The 25,010-nt window shown below is 33.8% G+C and overlaps 1 protein-coding gene across 6 annotated transcripts; it reads right to left on the bottom strand.

Annotated features, from left to right (window-relative positions):
- Positions 1–771: 771 nt before the first annotated feature.
- On the bottom strand, positions 772–24,566 carry LOC116766371 (MAP kinase-activating death domain protein). 6 transcript variants are annotated; one of them, XM_061522820.1, is made up of 39 exons: positions 24,451–24,566; positions 21,715–21,915; positions 21,299–21,479; positions 20,750–20,891; positions 20,076–20,214; positions 18,863–19,020; positions 17,661–17,911; positions 17,199–17,451; positions 17,006–17,132; positions 16,547–16,579; positions 15,202–15,293; positions 14,899–15,100; positions 14,671–14,829; positions 14,376–14,586; positions 14,190–14,291; positions 13,989–14,080; positions 13,430–13,621; positions 13,063–13,182; positions 12,641–12,775; positions 12,369–12,422; positions 11,750–11,950; positions 11,479–11,656; positions 11,198–11,382; positions 10,738–10,896; positions 10,372–10,639; positions 10,165–10,292; positions 9,709–9,822; positions 8,367–8,514; positions 7,855–8,192; positions 7,640–7,781; positions 7,400–7,527; positions 7,178–7,303; positions 6,968–7,009; positions 4,628–4,700; positions 4,329–4,375; positions 3,147–3,323; positions 2,673–2,999; positions 2,079–2,173; positions 772–1,869 (listed from the first exon to the last, which is right to left on the bottom strand). In XM_061522820.1, exons 2-39 carry the CDS (start codon positions 21,814–21,816, stop codon positions 1,683–1,685), a joined length of 5,808 nt encoding a protein of 1,935 aa, XP_061378804.1. In that variant the 5' UTR covers positions 21,817–21,915; positions 24,451–24,566; the 3' UTR covers positions 772–1,682. The 6 variants fall into 6 exon arrangements, with proteins under 6 accessions (XP_061378804.1, XP_061378808.1, XP_061378809.1 ...); XM_061522824.1 differs by lacking the exon at positions 9,709–9,822; XM_061522825.1 differs by lacking the exon at positions 13,063–13,182.
- Between the last annotated feature and the right edge of the window lie 444 nt (positions 24,567–25,010).

The following is a 25,010-nucleotide window of genomic DNA, read 5'->3' as shown; positions in this document are numbered from 1 at the left end:
CAGCTGTAATTAAGCGAGAAATATAGAATTTTGTGTTGTAGAGAATGTTAAATTAAAACTGCAATATTTTCGTGCATTGTGATGAATAATTTGCTATTTACAATAATAAGTTAAATATTTTTAAATACGAAGGACCATTAGTTTACGCAGACAAAAGATGAGCCAAAGATAATCCAAATTTTTGTTCTGTTTGTTACTGATTAATGCGAATTTGTATGCACTGGCGGCTGTGTCTTGTTATCTTACTCCGACCCTGTCTTGCTTCTTAGTAAGTAAGGAAGACCAAAAACCATTTCGTATAGCATAATAGTTCACCATCTTTTGACCTTCGATACCAGTACCACCTGATGGAAATTATAATTACTCTATCAAAACTATAGACATTTTTCAATGTGATGAGATATGAGACTTTCGCGAGTATTCATTTAAATGAAACTAATATTTATCGGATTACTACGCGTATTTTATTATTTTAAAAACTAACATACTCCCGACATTTCGGTTACTTTGCAGCAATCGCGATCACGGGCAGACGAGGTGTATGTAGTTTCTAAAATAAAATACGCGTAGTAATCCGAAAAATATTATTTTCACTTAAATATATCAACATGGTTTTGTGTTCGCGCTTTGTCTAAGACAAGTTGTAGCAATGCCACATATCTAACTATTATTTAAGACATATGGTCTAACTTTTCTAATAACTAAGACTAGGAGGTATGATTTGATGAAACAGAATATATATATATATATATAGATAAATAAAACACAATATTGGTACACACTATCTTTACTTCATGAAGTCATATATATTTTGTATGGCAACCCTGAATTTTTCTATGTTACATATGCGTTCACAATGAAGATACAGAATGCAACACAAGCGCGAAGTTAATGGCGCCATAACATCAAAACCGTACATTGTTGTTTTCTAAGGACAATTCATATATATTTTAAATTCTATAAACTGCTAGTTAAAAGAAATTTCATCTCTCATGTAAACGGCTTTTAAGGGTTATAGTATATAAACACATACTAAATCTAAGTATTTTTTTTTTTTTATAATTTATGATATATAAACATCTTTGTTTTCTATGAAAAATATAAGTTGAAATTTTTCAACATTCTCCTACAGACAACACGTTAGCTACGATCTATTTATCACCGTATTATTAATAAATTCAATTTACTATTGAAAGATATTGAGCTGAGCTGAATGAAATATTGAATACAATAAGATTAGTTTTACGCAATTTGTATGGTGACATGGATAAAATGGCTTAACACTTATAGATAAGATAATTTATTGCGTGATATCTTTAAAGACGTTCATGTAATATACATTTTGTTAAATGACATAATTTATAATATATAAAACATAGCATATTTGTTTAGCGATGTACACTTAACGATATAGGAACTATATAAAATGCAATTAAAGTTTTTAGGAATATTAATGGTCTATAGAGCCTGGGAAAAGAAAAAAATATATAGAAATACACAGTACATATATACATATAATCAATGACATTATTGTCGGGACTGTTAATCTATAATGAGGTTAAAAGTACTAAATTCGCAAGGAGTTTTATGCAAAGTTATATATATGATATTTCTAAGCTATTGGTTCAATTTTCAAGCATATGGGACGAATGGAATCGATGCAAGTTTTGTTTAGATAGTCATTAATTGCGGTCGGTAGATGGGCGACGGGAAGTTCGTTGCGGTATAACGAATTCTGTGTGTCGAGTTGCGGTGAAGGGGTTAGTGGATGAAAATGGGGCGGAGGCAACTGTGCTGGCGGGTGACGCACTAATCGAGCTCTGACGGGCCAGGCCTTCACGACGCACTGGGCTAGATGTCGCTGAATGTCTGAAAAAGATATCATGATCTTTACACGGTGTTTATATTAGTAATACTTTTTCGTACGTAGGTATATGTTATCGTTTATACATATAATTTGTTTGAAATAACTTAAAAATCGAGCCTAGTTGTCTGTCTGAATGAAAATTGAAAATAATTCAAGCAGTTATTTATGGGAATTAATTACTAAACTAGACTAGGAGAACTTAATGACGAACCTGGGGCTAGCACTAGCATCAGCTGCCGACATCTGTCTCGGAGGTAGTGCGGGTGGCGGACCGGCACGTGGGGTGACTCCGACTCGGGGAGGGATCTAGCATGTTTAGCTTAACTCACTTGAATGTACAAATTATATGGGTTCATATATGGAGTGCTCTACAAATTAAGGTAAAAAAACCGCTAATAAAAGATAATAATATAAAGTGCGTAAAAGTAATCATGCTTAGGAGCTTGTTTCAAAAAATTTTAACCTAAACAGGTTTTGAAAAAAATTACAATTTTAGTACTATGACGGCATGGAATTAAAATTTTGTGTTTGAACTACGTAACGCTTTTCGTTTTCGCTAAAATTGGCCGTTAATTTATAGAACATCTTATTATGAGTTTTGTTATTTTTTTTTGTTTATGAGAAAATGATTTTATCGAAATTATATATGAATGACGGAGGCTAAGTTGTATTTAGTAATGATTGAAATCATTCTCAAATGAGCTGATTGTCGAAATAACACTTGAAATATCTTCAAAATATATTTAGACGTGTCTAGCGATTATAATAAGATATGGCAAACAATGATAATGATTTAAAGCGTTACCGAGGGCGGTTCGTGATGTCTGGGTGAGGCCTGCGAGTAAGCTCGCACCAGTCTCTGCGGTGGTAGCACTGGTGGTGGCGGCCGTCGTGGTGGTAAGCTGTCCGTTCTTTGGGCAGCTGGACGTGTGCTGTCTCTTTCTCTCTCCGAGCTTCCCTCACTATCCCTTCTACCTGTCTCTTTTGTTTTACTATCTGAACCATCATTCGCAGGTTCTCGTTCTGGTTCGATCAGCTGCTTCGGCCGCTCGGGTAGAATACGCGGCTTGTCCGGCGGCACCCTCTGTCTTTCGGTTTCGCTCACACGGACCTCCGATGCCTTTCTTGTATTCTGTTTAAATTTAACGTATACGTCATATCGCTCGACAGGATTGTATTTATAATTCGTTATAAAAATAATGTCTAATAGATGCAGAACATTCAAAAGTTCTTTTAATTTAGTATTTTCTCAATTATGTTTCAAATGAAAGTATTATACCTGTGGGCTAGGCTTGCTCTGGAACACTTCATCGTCGTTTCTTGGGGACAACGGAGCTTTCGTGGTTGCTTCAGGTGCATGGATCTGTGCCGCTTGCTCCAATATAGCTTTTTTCTGTTCCTGCCCAGCCGCGAAGTACGAGAAGACGCACAACACCGCATAGCATATTTGATCCGCCTGTGTTTTTATTACGTTAGTGTTTCTATCAAAAATATGTGCGGATTTCACAGATAACAGTCTGAAGAAATTAAAGTTATGAATATTACGTGAAAAGGAATAGTAATAAAATAGTAAAAGGTGTTGATAAATAAATTTTAAGTAAAAACTTGTAAATTTTTATAATAGTCAAAGTTAACAGATTGTAAAAGTGCAAATAATTAAAATGGTGATATTTAACAGGTGTATGTTCTTAATTTGTTATATTTATTTGTTTGTAATGAAGACAATCGAACCAACGGTTCTCTGATTCCGAGTAGTGTCAGTGTAAAGGTCGTTTTTTAACATGTTTTGGTGAATTGTAATTTAAAAAATTTAAATTTTTATGAGAGAGGTAAGAACGACAAAGAAAAATGTGATTTAGGCTTTCGAAACAGTCACACGTTGAATAAATCGAACATGAAATGACTTATCTACACCATTCGTAGTGTAATTAACGAAACTAGCTAACAAAATTATAGTCTAATTAATTATTAGAGTTTGTTTTCTTTTGTTGTTGTTTGTTGTTTGTTTTCTTAAGAGTTCTATCAGGGATGGGGATAAGAAGATATAACATAGGAATGGATACGAGCGTGGGCTATCGTTCACAAGTCGAAAATGTTACGTAATATCAAAGTTGTCATGTGAGTGTTGTAAATAAAGAAAAATACTAACTTACAGCTTCAAAAACTTACCTCAACTGTAAAAAACAAAGGGAGCAGAACATTGAAAGCAAAGCGTAATTAGGAAAAGAGTAAATACAAGACGTGTACATACATTAGAGTGAATTATGAAACGTAAGGTGCGCAATTCGGATGGATTCCATTGACTTCGACAACGAGATAGTACCGAGTAAGCCATATTGAGAAGAAACGATGAAGGGCAAGCACTACTTTGTCTGCCTACAAAATAAAACAAGGGTACGTGAACTGAAGTAAAATAAAAACCAACCAGGCGCTAATGAATGTCTATCGTGATATAACTTACCATTATAGATTTATATTTTCTTTGAATTATCTGCCTGGTTTTAGGATCTGACAGACAAAAAAATATATATATTAAATATTATTGATTAAAATTCAACAATCTGACTAAAACTTTGACTAATTTCACTCATTTAATGACTATAAGTTTTTGAAAGGTACTTAAATTGATAAAAAATGTTAACTAACACAATAACCATTATAACATGTAACTTGAGATATCATTGAATTAAATTTCTACGAAAATAAATAACGTGTGAGCGATAATCAATCAATTACATAGTTTATAGAAACAATACTTACTAAATTCTTCTAAAACAAAGATACCCCCATTCTGCGTGAAGCACTTCCGAATGTGATCGAGCCGTACGAAGAACTGGAAGGCGGTAAAATAATTGTCTTTAATACGAAGTGGTTGAGGCTTCTAGCTATACATTCACCTAAGTCCTAGTTCTAATAGTAGCAAGTGACGCAATAATAACAAACACTCTTTATGAGCCTTTGCTGCTTTGTCATATCTTTCCCTTTATAGTTTTTTTCTGGTGCAATTTGAAAAAGCGTGCTTAGCTTTTCACTCTTAAATGGCGGAGGCAGTGCGTTACTTATAAGAAAGCACCTTTTATTAAAGTCTTTGAAGTGTCCGTTTTCTAAAAGTCCTATTAATGGTTACTCTAAAAAGAGTTTAAATATAGTTTGACGATAATATTACAAAGTTTTAATTGTTAGCAATCTAGTAATGGAGGATTTTAAATTTTTCCCAAGTCTCTTAAATTTTAAAGCCAGTGCAACATACTACTACTTAAAAAAATGCTGTTCCTCTGTTGTAAAATTTTAATAAACTAATATACTAAAAATATTCATGCAGATATGTATAAAAAAATATACCAACGCACTCCTCGCGCAGTATAGTGAGAGTGCATTGCAATATTTTATCATAACATATAATAAACAGTCATGGCAAGGTTTGGAGACAGCAAGTAACTCAGAGCTTTAAACATGGCAAGGGATTTTACAAAGCTTGCACAGGCGAGATACGGAACGAAGGAACCAAAAGAGTTCAAGGCCATGGTGTGATCAGCATAAGGAGGTGGCGAGGCAAGAGTGAGCGGGCTGGAGGCGCGCCAGAACTTGTGAGATGGCGGATGCTCTACGACTGACCTTTGATTGCGTCGTTTAAGCTCTAGCTCATGACGCTCGCTCGGGTTTCAGGTGAATGGAACCGACTAATCTCAGCACGTGGTGCGAGTGAAAGATCGAAACCGCTCGCCGGACGATCCGTGATACTATTGCAAGCTAACGGGTGCGTTAATGAACAAATAAACAAAGAGCTTCTAGGTGCATGCACGAACGCGCGGGCGCTCGCCGCACCCGGGGAAAACTAAAACAACGCTAACAACGGGTAAAACAATCGGAAAGCCTCAAACTACAAGTAAAGCCCTACGACTTCCAACGATCATCGCTAACGTGCACGCAGCGACAACCGCGACAAGGATCGCTGAGTCGCTGGAGTCGCGTCGATCGTCGTAGGAGCTAGCCATTACTAGGTTATGAACCACTGAGTACCTCGAAATCCTTCAGCGCAGCGGCGCGTGTTCAGCGGGTCCGGAAAGGGTAGAACAGATAAAAAAGAAGATATTAGTTGAGGGTGGCCGAGCGCGAATCAAGGACCATCTCAAAAGTTCCTAGCGTAGCGGAGGGGCTGCGCGCGGGCGGCTGAGGGACTCCCTCCCTCTACCTGCCTACTCCCTCCTTCTAAACCTTAGAAGGAAGTTTCCCATACTACCCCGAGCACAGCCGCCCGCTCTCGTCGCGCCCCACGCGGGTTTGCATACAATTAGCACATGCACAAGTTATACTGATAAGAAGAGTTATGTAAATCAGATGGACAACGTTAATCTTAAGTGTAGAGAATATAACTAACTATTACATCAATTAGTAATAGATAAAAAAATTATAATATAAAAACACGAAGTTCGTCCAGAAGCTGTATTAAGTAAAAAGTAGTTACGAAATTGGTGTAACTGTAGTATGAATAAAAAATATATGAAAATAGGTACAGAAAAGTGGTAGTAAATAGTTTAAAAATAAATAAATACGGAATAGGAAAGTTTGAGTGGTCCTTGCTAGGTCTTGTAAGGCATATACCATTCTAGATTTTTATAAAGATAATCTGAAAAAATTATTTCTGTTTGGGAGCGTCGTCTAAGCGAGTCGTATGATGTATGTTTGCGATACAGCTGATAAAGATAAATTATTAAAATCACCACGGATGACATTTACGTGTCCGTTAAATGCCGAAGCTTAATAATGTACGTTGGTAAGATATAATGCAATGCACTAAAGTCACCGGCACAATATTAAGACAGTAAAGCAGGCCAACCGGGGCACTGTCCCATACTTATAGATTGTCGAACAAATTACTTGGACGACATTCTACAACGATTTGTCTTATTGAGACATTTCCCATATTGAAGCAATAACACCGACATATCTTACCTGGTAATCGAAATTATGACACTACCAAAACTGAAGCACCAAAAACATTTTGTATTCATTCAAATTTGGTAAGTCATTATAATAGAACATAAATAAAAGCTTACGAAAATCCGATTCAAAAAAAAAAAACAATATACCTATACATACCTTGCTATGGTGGAACAGGAGTCCGACGCCTTCCATGCACACCTTTAATCATGATGTCCCAGTTTAGTACAGTTTTCATATAACATTATATAAATAAAGGACTATAATGATTTTATATTCAAGATGAGGTAGTAATTCGAGTCGTAGAGCGTTGTGCATCTCCTCAACAATGAATTCGGAGACTTCACTGAACTGTACAATCTACCATACCTGTATAAGACCACCCTCGCCAGTAGCACAATCCTGTACAGGGAATTCCCCGCCCAGTTCCGCTGCATCTTGTCGCCGTCCGCTTTTCTCCATCGCCTCCTTGATGCAGTAGTATAGCGCTTTGCACTAGAATATTGGCGATAACAAGCAATGAGGTTTGATTTGAAAGATATCACGTACAAAATAGGAAATGTATGAAAGGAATGAAATGAACTTCTAAACCTTTTTGGTATAATATTTATGAAGTTGCGTCTGTCCACCATTTTTTCTCCAAAGGCACAATACTCGTATTTTCGGACTGTACGTCATATTCACGAGACGTTCGTACCACCACCTCTCGACAATGGTCCCTAAAATGATAGTGGTTGCGTAGGAGAGAATTATATTAGGACACTTAAAGAGATTTAAATACATTATTTATTAATGTGAAAGTTAATATCATTTATCTATTTACAAAATTACCTTGAGTTGTTCTTAGAACGAGTCCATCATGTCTCACGTCCAAGAAGCGTAAAGCTCCAGATGCATCTCGCTCATGGACTGTGAACGTGGCGCGATGTGTGGCTCGAGATCCAAGAGCCTTAAGACTTATATCATTTCCATGCTATAAGAAACATTTCTTTTATTGCCTCGTCAAATTCATATAAATGATTTACAAGCAAAGAAATTCAACTTACCAGATTATGGACAACATCTAACAGGTGGTTGACTTCTTGGCTGTAAACAAGTCCGATATGACTTTTTGCCAGCAATCGTCTTACTTTATTCCTAATAATGTCCGCTTCAACTCCAAGCATTACCATCGCGGCAGTTAAATTATATAGAGCAGTAGACAGCAGCCTGTCTTCCTCGTGCTCCAAGCGTTTACGTTCCGTTTCGCTGAGACATTTATATCGTTCCATCATTTCGTTCGCTCCTTGGTCCATTCCAATCATATCTCTTTCTTGACTCACCGCATCTAAGAATGAATCTTCCCAGAACTGCATTTGGTCCCATAAGTTCGATCTCTCTTTCCCTAGACATAAAAATTAAGATAGTCAATTAAGTAAGACCTAATTTAAATATTATATGACTTATGGAAAAAATATAGAATTACGTCATTAAAATTTTAATGTACCCCGTAAATTAGATTTATTTCCATGTTAAATTATTACAATAGATAGTTTTAGTGAGTTTTATTTAAGATTACCTATTAATCCTTGAAATAGATAAGTGCGGACGGTTTCAGGAGAGGTAAGTGGTGAGGTGGTAGGTACTCCGGCCATCGGTCTACCATTAACAGAAGATTTGGTCGAGAATACACTACCGGTGCGTCCCTTGACACCTGGTCGACCAACCTGATGGAAAAATTAACTAATATTATAACAATTTGTCAACAAAAATAAATTTAAGGTACTTGTTTTGTTTTTCATTTCATTGTAAGTTGTAATTATAACGGTAGTTATTTTCAATTTTTTTTTGTCTGTTTTTTGTATCTCTATTAATTCACAATATATAACATAGTTCAACTTGACTTTATCAAATTTTAAATCCTAGTCTTTCCTTATACTTTAACCAAATATGTTATTTTCTCTTTCGTTTTTAATTTCTTCATTTATCCCTATCTATTTCATGTTATCTCAGTCACACATTTTCTGTTTCTACCTTTAAATCCATAGATATATATATATCCTTTCATATGTTTTTTTTCTTTCTCGTAATTTTAAACTATTTACCCACTTTGTTCTAACGACCGCTTACATTTTAATTAATAATGTTATGTATTATATATGCGATCATTTCGCTTCTTAAGTTTCGCACCGAATTCCATATAAAAAACCAATTAGATATGTTTAGTTTAAAAAGAACTTTAATATAAAAAAAGCGTGGTTCTAATCTATAATATTTTCATCAATTTCTTGTTGATATTCATTTAGTATACTTTATAATTTCGTCTTCGCATAATGAAGTGTTCAAAGAGAGATAAAATTGTAACGAGTAGATATATTTAGTCTTCATACTTATAGTAAAAGATAAAGAATAACATTTATAATTTTCCTAAATCCAAGTACCAACTCTTGTTTTTCGCAATTAATATGTCTCAGAATAATGACTGCAATTTTGAAAAGGACAATGACTGTCTGTAGACGGACAGATAAAAATGTAAAGATGATTGATTTGAATTATACAGTCATAATTCAATATCATTCGTTTTAATAAAAAGAAATAATGTACTTTTTCTTTCCATTAATATATTACTTACCTTAAAATTGTGGAAATTTTTAAAGTTACAAGGCCATAAAACCGCACTACATCAAAATAATATTCTTAGAAAAATAAACTTTCTATGATTAAAAGAAACTTAAATAATCTACTGTTAAAAAGAATTTCTAATCATTTTAAAATATTCAAACTATCAGGTATATGGTATAAGGATTTCATTATAAGATGTTTATAAAAGAAGGCGAACAAAAGTGCTTTTAAAGCGTGCATTTATAAAGCATACTACGAAATGTGGAAAAGCTTTTTAAATTACACACACTATGACTTACATTAAGGAACATGACGTCAGTGTCAGAGAGATTTGATTTAAAGGAAGCGCGGTGGTCGGCGAGCGCGCGATTGGTGGTAATGGACCCGCTGTCTGAACACTCCGATGACGCGGCCTGCACACACACACACATCACCATACACATGGGCATACCATACACTTTCACACAAACATTAGCTTGAAGGACACTATCAATTGATTATTTCACGACAATTATGAACGTTGTGACGAAAATTTTATATTTTTTCACTTCCTTTATAAATATTGGGGTTATAATTTGTAATGGCCATGAAAATTAAAACAGTGGCGAGCCATGCGTGGAAGAAAGTATACGATAAACAAATATAACAACATTGATATTATACATACTTTATACATTTTGGTTTTATCCCCAACATGCAACATTAAACATTGAATGTTCACGACAATATTTACGACATACCAAATCAATACTCACATCGGAATCAAAAGAAGTCAACTTGCTAAATAAAAGGTTTCGTTTTTGATTTAACATATCCTTGAAGATTTCTGTTGTACTCTGAGTGTCACCGTGTTCTTGTTCTGGGTAATTGACAACGGGTGCATCTAAATGTAGACACAGAACATACATGGTTTTAAATTACGATAAGTAATCTACGTATAAAGCAAATTATTCACAACTAACCGGACTGCGAGCTCTTTCTGGAAGACGGCGTTGACAATGGAGTCTCGTAATCTTGCCTTCCATAATGTTCAGATAGTGCAGAACCAGCCATACCTCCATGTTCTAATCCCGCGAATTCTTTACTCCAATAGTGAGTGTGTGCCATTTCGGCTAATTGGAAAACGGAAGCCATTCCCCCAAGCCCGAAATTGGAATACGTATGTTCTAAACCATGAACCACAGCCTGAAGTACTTTTAGCATGCCTTTCCATACGGGTTTGCTTATAAACTATAACAAACCAAATAATAGTTAAGCAAACCTAATAAGTCTAGCAATACTTTCTGTTTCATTTGATCCACGAAATGATTTTATCAAGTCTTACTTACCACGTCATCCACTTTATCATTCGGTGAAGTCTTTCTGTTAAAGTTTCTATTAAGTTTACTAAGAACCATGTTCCTGTATGATTCGTCTTCCATTAGCTTCTTTAAACGATTTAGTTTAAGCCATCCAACGCCTTCTCCTTCAAGAACGTGTTGTACAAGCTGTAACAATATATTTCAATAGTTCCTAAATTTACTAAAATAAAAAAAAACTCTGTGAGTTGATTGTGATTTACGGATTATACACATACAAGTTAGGCACTGAATCCAGTCATCATGGGTCAAAAACACCTTAAATCATTTTGGAAGACAACTCTATACTCTTACACTTTTGGACCAATAATAATCAATCAAGAACCACCTCAAGAACAGACTTGTGATACCCATTTTTTTGCGGCGGAGTTTAAAATAGTGAAATTAAATGAAATATTAACTGAATAAATTTAGTTAACATTGAACTAACATCATTCAGGAACGCTTGATTTTCGCTATTAGTAGATCTCGTATTTATTGGTGGTGCGACGGGTGCTGGAGAAGAGTGGCGAATAAGTGGCGAGCGCTGTACTAAACCTTTGGCACCTTGAGAGAAAGGACCAAATGTTGCTGTCATTGGAGTATTCGGAGACGGTTCAGGTTTTGTTTGCTTTCCTAAAACAAAAAGTAAGTAAAATATTAATTGTTAATAAAAATAACAATTTTAAAATAAAATTAAATATTTAACTTCAGTTTTCAGTACATACATACCTTTAGCGGAACCAAAGAAGTCACTGAACATACTAGTAGTTGAAGCAGCGAGACCGTTTAAGTCAGAACTAATATTGGAAAAGAAGTCACGATGTGTGGTAGCAAGTAAGTTAGTCGTCTGCAGCGCTGTCGAATCCCTCCTGGCATTGGAACTAGTAGAAGCATCCTGACTTTCACCCTGTTCACAATAAGAGGAAACCAGTCGCGTTAAGGAATTTTAATTTAAAAATACCTGCTCTTATACATTCTCAAACAAACATATGTTCTGTACCTTCAACAAGCCTTTCTTAGCTGCAGCTTCTTTGGCACTTTTCGTAAGATCTCCTAAAGTAGACTTTCCCACATAAGTAAGATCTTCGAACGTGTTTTTGCTGACTGCTGTAGCCGTTTTACTCGCTTCTAATGCTGACTTCGACGCCTCTTGAACACTCTTCGATGCCTCTTCTGCGGCTTTTTTTGCATGAAGGGTTAACTGTAAATAAACATGGCTATTAACTTCTCGCATAATAAAGAGATGGTCGTTTTAAGTAGTATGAGAAATGCTTATAATTTCGTTTTGAATGGTATTATGCTTGGTGTGTCTCTAAATTCTACATGACCTAGGCTCTTAAGCTAAACTAGGTAATTCCGAATCTATTGCTTTCTGCCTGGTGTGATTTCAAGTGCGTGTTAATAAAATGTAGATTTATATTTTTGCAATCTAAAAGTAAAATGTTATATGGTGCTATACTAATTTTATCTCAATTCTAAAAGCTAGAAACACTTCTTTAGTGTATGTGATATGTACGAAATTTTGTAATAAACAAACTTGGTGTATCTTTAAAATTAGCTACGTGCTACAATTGCCGTTCTACTTTGAGATCCTGAAATAGCATCAAGTAATGCGATACCTTATCGAAAGGAGCAAATATGTTCTTATCTTGTCCTTGATCAGCTTTCCCGTTCTTCATGTTACGTTTTAAATAAAAAATTAAACATTGTCATAGGTGATATGATCTGAGTAAATATATGTACATTATTTCATAGCACGAATATTTTTTTGTTTTTGTTACATACAGACGAGCTTCATTTGAAAAATAAAAAAAGTTTAAGCAAACTGCTTTTAAACGTCAAATTCACTTAAACTAAATCTTTTATAATAAGTTGTTTTACATCAACGTACTTTGTCCATATGCGCTAATATTCCCTCCTGACTGCTCTGACGAGTGGTCTCTCGCACAAGCTCCTTCGCCTGAGCAGCAAATTGTTCTAATAGTGACGTCTGCGAGGCTTGTCTTGATACACCACTGTTAGAACTCTAAAAGGAACAGGTAACTTTATTCAAATTTTGGACTTTTATTATTTACCTTTACGAATTATATACATATATAATAAGTCCTAGGTTAATATGTGCTAGCTAGATATGTCCGTATAATTATCTTCTTCCGAGTACTAAGTAGAAGAAAACAAATGTTGGTGTATCGTTGAATGATAATATGCTATTTAAAAATGTATGTATGTATAATGTATTAATTACTGAGAGGGGAAAAAATCATAAACAGCTTTTATGTTAGTGAGGTATAGGAAGGTTAGCGTGTTTTATACCCTAGGGCGGGAATGTGGAGAGGCTCGCACAGGGTCAGGATCACGTGGACGACGCGACGCGACTGTCGCAGGAGTCGTTGATGAGTCCGACTCTCGTCCCAAGCTACCACTATCTGTGTCCTGTTACCAGGGATACTTTATAGTTTAATTACTACACCTAAATAATTAAAACATATCTTCGTGGAAGATACTAATTGAAATTTAAAACTATTTTCATTTGGTAAATTGACACATATATAAACCTAATTCTTTAGCTTTACCATCTATTTTATCTATTTAAATCCAAAAAATTATAATAACATCTTCCAAATCAACTAAGTTACTGAGATTCTAAGCACAAAACACTAAGTATTTTTAATTAACTAACACTTTTTTTGACTGGTGTTGGTTGATCGGTGATGTCGGGACGGTTCATAGTTCCAGGGATGTCATCATCAGACAAGTCGCTGTGATCTGAACTGGAAGCTGATGGGGAAGGAGAAGTGGACTCCCTTCCGTCTCGCTGGCCTTCTCTTTCTCCTTCTTCTCCAAATATTAGCGAAGATGGTGGACTGTATACCTACGAATTTTGTAAATATAGACTTTCGTAACTAGTATTTTGCAGTGTCCAATGGTGGAGAAAGTAAAGTATCTAATTAATAATAGAAGTGAAAATTAATTCTTGTGTGGACAATATTGTCTTGGATATTTCTTCAAAATTAGGGATACTTAAAAAATCCTGAAGTTTTGTTAAAAATAATTTATGAAATTTCTAGATTTCATTTTAAACATTTAATCAATGTGAAGCGTGGCGTCGGTTCTCATAGTGTTGTCAGTTTCTTTGGTAAGATATATCTTCCACCTAATAATCTCTTTAAACTTTAAAATATATGGTAATTATAAGATATAAGTATTAACTTGAACAATTAATTGAAAAATATTATTACCGTTTTCGGATCTAACGATGAAGAGAGTGTCATAGGAACCTGTACTACAGCACTATAAGTTTCGCCAATAACGTGCTGTTGAACGTTTCCACCTGTGAAAAATAAATGACAGAGTATAAAAATTAAGATGATGTAAGGAAAGTTATAGTTGTAATTATAACTATTCTCCGGTTTCCTCAGTAATATAAATATTTATGGTACCTGGTGATAAATCTGATGAGGCCATCTCCGAAACGAAGTCGCTTAAAGATGAATATGATGAACTAGTGCTCTCAGCAGCTTCAGAATCAGATCCGCTCTCATCTTTAAGAAGTAATATTTTAAAGAAAATATTTTATAATGTTATATGGTATAAAACCATAAATAATAAAATAGTATTAGAAATACCTGTTGGTTGATTCTCCTGTCTTTGCAACTGTCTTAAGGCACCGTTTAGTGAACTGCCGTCATCCCAAACTGCGAATCGTATGGGCTGCAGTTGGTCCGCAAACCATTTTGGTTTATCACCAATTTGTCGAGGATCAAACACACCTGTTTGTACTCTTAGGAAAGCAACATTGCATGGTGTCAAAGACCACTCTGCTAAGAACTCTACAGCCTGTAATAATTGTTTATTAAATTAGTACATAAAGTAGCATCACTATAAGAATTAATTTAAAATTTTGTTCCGTATATCACGTACTTGTGTTCTAGCGAATTTATTCAAGAAAGAAGAAGATCGAGGTCTTGATCGCAAGAAGCTATTGATCTGAAAAGCTACGACGGGTCGTGGATACAAACGCAGTGTTCGAGTGTGCTCCATAAAATTCGCCAAAATATTTTGAGAATTGAAGAAACGAACCTAAAAATAACGAAATTTATTTTTAATATGAAATCTCAAATATATTAACATGTTTATCTTTTAACTTACCATAGCGACTCTTGTAGCGATGTCGACGGAATCTACGTCGTTGCCGTATATCAAAGGGTTGAACGGTTGTGCCTGTGGAGAGCTCTGAGGTGCTGGTGAGTGTGGCGACGCGAGCGACAGTCTTGTGTGTGCGCTGCCCACAGACACACGTCGACTCTCTGGGGTACTATGAGACCCTTCACGGAAGGTCGCTGGTTGTACCCTGATATACAAATTATTATTATTTATGATATTAAAAAATTTTCTAATAAACAATGAGCTTAAGACGTATTTTGATAGTTAATTCCTTTGTTAAAGACTTACTTTAATGTAGCCCCACCAACACTATCTCTTCTCGAAGGTAGAAGAGGCGCTGCAGCTTGTTCTGCTGAACTATTTGTTAAGCTGCTAAGTGCCTGAACAACAAAGGAATTCTTCTTTAAAATAAGTTCACTAACCAATGACTCATATCGTCATTTTATTTGAATATCGATCGAAATCACACAGTTTTTTTTTGGAGATTTTAGTAAATTAGGCGTGTTTAGATAGGAATAGTAATAGTATATATTATAGTGTTAAAGTATTTATGTATCAATAAAGTAATCGAGTAGTTCATGAACTGAATGATTTCGTCAGTTGCTAAATTTAAACCCGTGTACACAGATTTACCACTAGCGAGAAAACCTTTGAATTCAAAAAAAATATATATTATTTTTAGCTCAGTCCTAAAGGCAAGAACAAAAACTAATTCAATATACTTACAGAACTGTTATGTTATTTATAGGTAAGCAATTTATATCTTATATCTATATACATCGGATTAAATATACGTAAGTAGATATATAAAATATTCTTATGTGTGGCTTAAACATTTTCTTCCAACAATAAGTTGTATGTTACAATTTTTTTTATGACATGCCTTTTATTTTCTTTGTTTTCCAATACTTTTATATTATATTACACCTACTTTTTATAAGTATCATATAAAAAAAAAAACATGTTATTAACTAATCTTAAACTTCTATTTGGTTGTGTCTACAAAATTAGCGTCAAAGCTCTACTTAGTTCAAGCATTATAAGCGAAATGTAAAATTAAACACATCATTATTTATAGCCTACAACGATAAATATATCCGCGGTTAAACAAGCGTTGAATTTGTTATCGGCATTGTTATCACGACCTTGTCGAGGGAGCGGAAGCTCTTCAGGTCACGAAACTGTTTTAGCGTTATCACATTCACAAAAAACATGCACTGGCAACAAAACAATGACTGAAATCGTGTTGCAGACGTGCCCAGTTTCCTAGATTAGAAGTCGGGAATAGTATGAAGAATTAATTTAAATAAATATATTCGGTTCCAAATCATCTATTAATTTGGTGTTAATGATTCTCATCTTAAATTCAATTAAATTTAGTGTGCATTTGATTGTAATTGTATATTTATTTAAATTTTAAGATAAAAGCATAAACGCGCATGTAGGAAATGCTAACACCATTTTCAGTCAAGTTTTTCATAAAATATGCCCCCTCTTAGAGTTTGGTAACGAGTTGGGAGGTGAGTTCTGTTAGTTATTGTGTGTTTCTAAAAGGTTGGCATGTTAACAATAACATTCAAAATGTAGTGAATAAATTCAAACTGTGCAATGTAAAAAGAATATTAATATTTACACCAGTTCCGGCAGTTCCCATGACTTGCATAGCCTAGCGGAGTGGGGAAAAAGTGAGTAGAACGTTAGTGAAATTAGAAGAGGAATAAAGAAGAGAAGTAGTATTAAAGATTTTGTGTATCGTGGAAGTCAGAAAAGTTGGAGATTGTGGAGGGACTTATTAATATTTCATTCCTCAAATATTACGAGAATTTGAAAAATAAACTAAAGTATAAACATTTTAATATTCTTGATCGTAATGTATAATTTGAAGAATAAAACCTGATTGATAAATATAAAAAAATTATTTAAAAGTTTCATTCATTTTTTCTCTATTGTGTAGGGGTTTTCATAAATTTAAGACATTGCCACATCTGCTCAGCAACACGAATAAGGATGCGAAATAAGTTGCGTGATTTAGAAAAGATTAGGTGACAACAATGAAAAAGGACAAAGATTACATTAAAACCTAACTACATACCTGTTTTAGATGGTTTTTAAGGACTGAACTCTCTGGTTCTGGCAGAGGAGGTAGGTCCTGTTCGTTACCGTAAGGCCCACTAAGCTTAGTAGCGTCCAGGTCTACTAACCAAATGTCATCTGGTAATCTGTAAGAAGATTATCCTTACACATGTTCTGGAAGCGAAACTCACTTAAATAATGGGAAAACTTACTTAAAATTCTTCTTGTATGTTAAGAATGTAGCGGGTATTCCTATTAGGAATGGAGTTGGAGCGAGAAGTAATTGTTCCGCACAACTCATACAACTCGGTAATAGTGGTATCGCTGGGAACATGTACTCTAGTGGATACAGCATCGCTACCAACGCCATCACCGACATTGAGAGCGCGTTATAGTCCCTCGATTGAACTACCACTTTGTTTTCCAGCATTATCAAGGTTAAGACTCTCAAGCAAGTATCAACACCTGTTTAAAAAGATTTTTTTAATCTAATCAAAGCCAATAAATCATTTAGAATTTTGACAAATATTAACCCAAAAAAAATATTATAATCACACGTGTCCAGAAATCATAATCTCCAAAACCATTTTATAAGGCATATTTTTAAAACAAAATTAACTCACAAAAACGCGATTTAATGAAGCTTCTTTTGAATTATAATCTAATAAACTTACCTAGCAATTCCAATGGTAGATGTAGAGGGAAGTCAACAAGAGTGAATCTTGTGTGATCAGGTAATGCAAATACCAGTGGTGCGTGTGCTGTTGGTGAGAGTACTTCGAGTTCGAGTCGAGTTTTCCCTGGAACTGGTACGGGAGCTGACAGCAATCGTAGTATCCACGTCTCAATCTCTTTAACGTCATGCACTACTATTGTCGGCGTATTATCGTACGCCTGGCCAGTGAGCACTGACCACACTGTATCTCTGTTAGAGATGAATTAGGAAATTATTAATATTAATGACCAAATATGTTTCGATGTTTATATACTTAATAATCCATAAGGTAGAAAGCGTGTATAGTACATGTTTACGTGACTCCGTCACCTAAATATGAATGTATCAAAAATCTATGCCCAAGTAATTTCATATGTATTTGATTTAAGCAGTAATATCCCAACTCTCTGGGGCACTCCATACATGAAACTGATTAAAAAAAATTTTTTTTCAGCTAATCTATACGTGATGGGTGACTATGGATAGGGCTTTAAAAAAGGTTCCCAAAACCATTTTTCGTCAATATCAATTGTTTGAAACAGACGCTTCCAAAGTGGAAAAATGAGTGCCCCCCCCCCCTATAACTTTTAAAATGAGAGAGTGAGAAAAGTAAAAAAAAATGAAATAATACATTTTCAAAAATCGGCATATAAAACTTTGTCGTTCACACAAACACTATGTAAAACCAAGTTATTTTTTTATATAACTTTTATATGATGTCATCTACTTGCTGCTACGGAACCCTTCATGGCCGAGTCCGACTCGCACTTGTTTAATTTCTTAATTCTAGCTAGTAGAGTGCAGAAAAGGATCTGTTAAAATCAGTACAGTACAGAATTTGGAAATATTTGAACGTAAAAAATAAAACAATTTAGTATTATATTCAAAACCCAACGAAATCCAAACGGTACGGAATGTGAATGAAATTTAATATAAGGCATAAAAAATATCGTTTCATTAAAAAAAATATTGCCTCTAAAATTTTTTATAGATTTGACCTAAATTAGTTCTGCAAAGATTTCTATTCAGGGAACTCGTAACTTTAACGTACTATCTATTTATTAATCTTTTCTGCTTTATATTTATTTTTATTCTTATACTTTTATTGTAATCGTGTTTATTAAAATAATACACTAATAACAGATTATATATGATTCTCACCTAAATAATTGTCTGGAGGCACCAACGCGCCTTGGGCTAGAAGATTCGTTGCAGGCATCAATCAATTTTTTAAGGATGAAGAGGCACTCGCGGAATGTGGAGAAGAAAGGATGATGTGACAGGAGGCAGATTGAGGTTAAGGAATGGTTCCGTATACGCTGTAAAAACAATACCGTTCACATGTACTCTTTATATTAGTATTATTACTGGCAAACAGGCAATGGAATCGAGACTTAAGTTTTCCAGAATTGAGGTATAAATAGTTATAATTACTACCAATAATTTTTAATAGTTAAATATACTGTTTTGAGCCATGAAAATAAATATATCATGAAAGATATACAGTTTTATAAACGTAAATAAAGTAAGTGGATTATCCGTCCGTCGTTTATGGAAACCTCCGATTATCCAGATTTATGTGTCGTGCTTTTATTGTTGATTTAGAAAAATGTTTTTTAGCCATGACAAAATGGCCGGCGCACTTTAATAATACGGAAAACGTTAAATAAACGTTTGGAGACATATTTTTTTACATACCGTATTTTTTTTGTTTTGTTATAATCGATCTTTCTACACAAAATGATATCTTTATATAGTTACCTACGATTCCTTTAAAGACAGTAACATAGTCAGCATAGAAATTGTTTACTTGTCTATAAAATATTAAATCTTACTGTATTTGTACCGCAAAAACTAAAAGTAGATACATTATAAAATTGTAGTTACTTTTATATGTGATTTAAATTTAATTTTATAATTGCCTTATACAAACAAAAAAATGCAAGTCTAGAATTTAACTTGAACTGTTGTTTTATAGACGATATCTTAATTAGTCTCGGATGTTAGCTAACTCAACCTTTGCTAGGTTCTAGTCGTTGCCACGTGTATTTCGTAGCACGTGTAACAATGTAGGTACTCCGGGCTTAATAATCTTGCGTGTATTATAAAGTAAAGTTAATGATATTTCATTTTTAATATTTCCATTGTTTTAGTTAAAGATTTAAACACAATTATGTAAAGTATGTATCAGACCACAATTTTATGCAAATAAATTATCGTAAGATTATAAATGTAATAGAAAATTGAAACTAATTTTACATTTATTTTCATAGCTTAAACTGAACTTGACAATTTTGTGTTAAACAAAGAAGTTTTTTTGATGTAAGGAATTCTATTAAACGTTTCGTCTTTTAATATTGGATATTAATACAACCTGTCTCTTTCTGGTGGCTCTAGGGCTTGGTGAGTGCGATCCTCCGCTCTCGGAGTCAGGCGGGGCGGGCGCGAGTCTAGGCCCGGCGCTACAGTCGCGCTCCGAGTCGCTCGGCGCTACGTTGCTGCTCCTATAGTCACTGAACACTCAGACGTATTAGACTTAATCTTATAATGTTATAATAATAATCACTTCATTTACTTAACCATGCTATTTAAATTTTTCTGTCCGTTATGTGTTTTGATTCCTGCTTACTTTTCGATGTTTATGATTTTGGGTTCGGCTTTTGAGAGCTTTTATTTTGATATTTTTCAAAACAGATTATGCAATTAGTAAAATTAGAAACAGTTTCTTTTGTGGCCAAATATATAAAACGTTCGGACATAATTAAAAACACAGGAACCGATATTACACGCTCTCTTTCATCTGTAACGCAGTCAAGTATTAGAACAACACTAACAGCATTAGACATTTTGATAAAGACGTAATTTTGTGACTTCGTAATCAGACTAAAAATAAAAATAAAACATAATAATTTAGTAAAATGTTAAGGTCCTGTAATTGATTTAAGGTAAAGTATTGAGATCTATAGATCGAGGATTTTAAGGGCCCAAGAAGATTATCGGTCATAATAAGTGTAGACCTCTTAAGATCCAGTAGTAGTGATTGTTCACCTCGAGAAAGCGGAGTCTGAACTCCTCTCCATAGACTTCCTCCAAGACTCGCGTCGCAAAACACTTCTCTCCCGGGGACCAGGTGTCGGTGCACGCTCCATCGCGCGGTAAAAATTGATGCAGATGCCATATCGGGTCTTACCTGGATGTAATAATAGCATATTAGAGATCAAAATATATTCATTAGCTGAAAATAATTTGTAAGAAAGTGTATTTAATTTGTATCATGTACCTACTATAATCTATGAAGAAATATTTCAAAGTATTATATTATTTTTCAGAGGAATATTCTTAATTTTGTTTTGTGTCTGGTTTTAGCGAAAGTTATTGTTAAATCAATTCGGTTAACTTTTATTTGAAACTTAATTAATTAGGCGCGTTTCTATGTCGGCGAAAATGTAAAAATTTGGTACTATTTTATTAATTTAGTACAATGCACTAATATTTTTATTTTTTTTTATAAATCATTACAAGTATTATTTTTTAAACTTTTCTGCATCAATGAAAAAAAAAATGAAATACAAAACAGATCTTATTTAATATACCAACCCGAATCTTTATCTGTAAGTGTAAATACGAAGGAGGTTGTGTCCCGAGTTGCGATATGTGCAAGTTGGCGCCGAGGCCCCACAGACACGCAACCTTCTGGCTGGCAGAAATACACCATATCCAGCGGTAGAGGGAAGTCATCATGGTTGGTTAGGGGATAACGACGAAGTAGTTCTGGCGCCTAAGAATGGTAAAAATCAATTATAAATTTATCTAAGATTTGTTACGTCTCTGAACATATTAGTTTTAGCACTTAGAGTAATCAAAACATAAAGTCATTAATCAGCTAAGAGAAGAAATCGAAAAACTCGAAAGTCAATCAGTAAAATAGAGAACCTTTCTTTCGTAATGTGTTCATTTCTTTTGATATATAAATACATATATTCCGAATGAAGTTTATTTAAAACATTTTTTACCTGCACCGGGGCTAGTCCTTTCCCAGTAGTGTACGGTTTTGCACCAACAATTGTTAAATAATCCACAAGTCGTGGACAAAGTTGCTGTTTTTGGACGTCCATACTTTTACGATACTTTAATGTGATTCCTTTTCTAAGAACGATTTCTTAAAACCATTATATTTTAAATTATTATTGCTTGTCATAATTATCACTATGTTCCTGAAATGCATAATGAGTGTGATTCCAACTATTAAAGGACAAAAACGGAATTGTAGTATGATAAATTTTATGATTAATTCTTTATATAATAAATGCGCAGACGAAATTGGACTGTATTTTTATTCTTTTAATTAATATCTTTCAATGGAGCACAATATAATACGATAGCAAATTGAAAACCTATCAGTATGTTGAAATATATTTTCAAATACGTATTTTTTCATTTATAAATATAACAATTAACACAAAATCTTCATTAATACATTTAGTGTACAAAAACTATTAAAAACTCTTAGACGTTTTGAACAATTCAGAGCAAGAAATTTTAATTTACGATAATGAATAAAAAACAAGTAATTTGTCTGTTCTTAATCCGTTATTTGTATTCGGTTTAATGAACAGTTTGATTAAATTTTAATAAACAATAAGTAAACTTAGAGAATTGATTTAAAACACCTAATAAGGTTCCGTAAATAATAATATGAAAGCGTATACATATAGCTTTATAGTTGATTGTGGTAGTTGTGACGAACGTAGTTCACGCTTGTGTACCCTTGGCCCGTTTTCAGTGACCTTTCAGCACATAGCTCGATTATGTGCTATAAATCACCATAGAATAGACGGGAATAACCAGCGAAGTAATAAGTTTATACCGACCCCTACTGTTCCCGCTTTTATGTTTTTACGATTGTAGGCACTAAACTAGGTAGGTAGGTAATGGAGGCAGTAAAGCTGACGATAGTTAACAAAATTAGATAAAGAATTAATATAATAATGAATTAAGGAGAAATATAAAAACATTATTTATGTCTGATAAAGAGAACGGCTGCTTTCTAAAGTGTTATTGAGAGTCTTTATGACGTATTTACGCTGACGTACTTGGAGATATTGCTATTATGCATATTTGCATTATCTGTCTGTAACAGAAAAATTATATGGTTTAAGAGTGAAATGCCTACGTCAATGGTATTTACGCCTACATATATAATAGCTGTCGTCAGTTTGTCTATGTAATACGTCATCTATGTGGGAGGTAGAAAATAAATTTACGTTGATTGCTATGGTTTGTTCTATCATGTTATAAGAATGGCTTGTATACATTCATCATTATATGAAATTAGTTTAAAACTCTCGACAGGATCCTGAGAGTTTTGATGTGTTTTTCTAAACTTTTAATTAGATACGATGTTTGTTCAACTTCTCAAAACTTTGTCGTTGTCTTGATAACAGCTTTAGAAAGCACATTGTGCTTCAAACTTTATAATTTACTTCCGATACAAACATTTCATTTAAACAAGACAATTAATGCGCCCTCGTTTTTAATGTGAGTCGTATTTTATTTTATAAAATATATATTTTTAAAACAAACAACTTTTATATAATAAATAAAATATTTTCTTGTGTCTGCTTGACTATTGGTCCTTTAGAACCTTTGCTAAAAAAGATTCAGGTATGGAAATAAAATTCCACAAATCAGTTGTATAAGCAACATAAACGTGTATTTTTGTTTGTATTTGCGGAGTTTTATAAAATTTAACATCGCGTTATAGCATAAATAAGTTTGGTCTCTTAGCACACGTTGGAAGATTTGATATAAACTATTAATTCGATCGAATATTGTTTTCTGTAAAGCTTAAAATAAAGCTATGAAAATTATATTATGGTAATATGAAAATAATTTTAAGAAAGCTATTTGTTTTGTGGATTACCAACTCAATATACAACCAGAAAGATGATTTATGAGCGATACATCATGATTTATGACATCTTTGCGTTTTGAAAGGAAACCCGTGGTGTTGCTTGATCGATTGATATAACTGTTGTCAAAACTTCAATATACTTTAACATTATTACGTCTTATATTTAAATAAAATCAACTTGGTTTTGACACTATATTAAAAATACATCCTGTATTTGGGTATACGTAGGAATTATAAAGAAATATAATCTGTGGTCAGTATTTGCCAATTTTTCATTACAAATTTCTTACATACTTTATGGATTAGAAGATAGAAGTAGGAGAAGAAGAAGAAGAAGGTCAGTTATTTTCTGTCCAGATAAGCGGAATGAGTCAAATTTGTCCAAGAATCGCTTAAAACCTCAAATTTAGTTATTTTAAAGAAGTAGTTGAAGGTATGTTAATGTGTTCCACTTTAGTTGTTGTACCAGCATAAGTGTTTTAAATACCAACCTCCAGATAAAGCCTGATAACTAAGCGTTAACCGCAATTTTCAATCAACGACTAAACACACCCTATATAAACTTATAAAATAAAAGTGAATACAGTCATATTAATAAATATAAAGGATACAACGGAAGCTGTAGTCATAGAAATTCAAAAAGAAATATCGAAAAAAAAAAATATAACAGTAAACGAACTGAAATGAAAATCCTAATTAAGCAAATATACTTTTTACAAGTATAAAAATTAAGTAAGTTACGTCATACAAACGTCATTAGCGATTTTATCTACGTATTTTTATACGCCGCCAATTTTTAAATAGAATATTAACAACAGAAATTTGTATAACTTACCTTTTGGTTCACATCAGGGGTGGTTTTACATTATTCACACGCAAAACTAGTCGTATTTCACGTGTAGTCGTTGTTAGATGTCGCGTATTGCATTGCGCGGCTCTGAGTGTAGTGTCGGCGGACATGCGCGATCGCCCACGCTCGATAAACCCGCACAGCGATGTACGCGCCCCCATTTCAGTAACATCACAGACCTTCGGGAAAATCGAAACGGTTTTTATCCGCCAAAACGAACACATAATGACTGGTAGGGAATTGTTTTGTATAGTTATAATATTTCTGCTACAATTTTAAATGAGACTCTTTCTTTTTGTCTGTTAGTTAAATAAAACAAAACTTACACAATCATTTTTGGATGTAATGAAAAAAACTATACTTTTTAAAGTCACTTAAAAGTTACAACAATTACACGAACTGCTACACTATAATCGACAATATTTTCAATTACTGTGATTAAAACGAACGAAATCGAATTAATTTAAAGCTCGTAATTACATAAAAAACTTAAATTGACCATTCTAATCGGAAAAAATAAGCTACCACTTTTTAATCGATTTCAT

Source organism: Danaus plexippus, chromosome 15 (genome assembly GCF_018135715.1).
Source record: "Danaus plexippus chromosome 15, MEX_DaPlex, whole genome shotgun sequence".
NCBI classification, from domain to species: domain Eukaryota; kingdom Metazoa; phylum Arthropoda; class Insecta; order Lepidoptera; family Nymphalidae; genus Danaus; species Danaus plexippus.
This window is presented reverse-complemented; position numbering and strand designations above follow the sequence as displayed.

What these genes read in the sequence shown, in the direction of transcription:
- LOC116766371 (XM_061522820.1), bottom strand. Translation starts at nt 21,816, where the DNA reads ATGGACGTCCAAAAACAGCAACTTTGTCCACGACTTGTGGATTATTTA. An exon ending in TATTAGCGCATATGGACAAA is followed by an intron (nt 12,423 to 12,640) that starts GTACGTTGATGT and finishes CGTAACATGAAG; the next exon opens with AACGGGAAAGCTGATCAAGG. An exon ending in TATTTGCTCCTTTCGATAAG is followed by an intron (nt 11,951 to 12,368) that starts GTATCGCATTAC and finishes GTTTATTTACAG; the next exon opens with TTAACCCTTCATGCAAAAAA.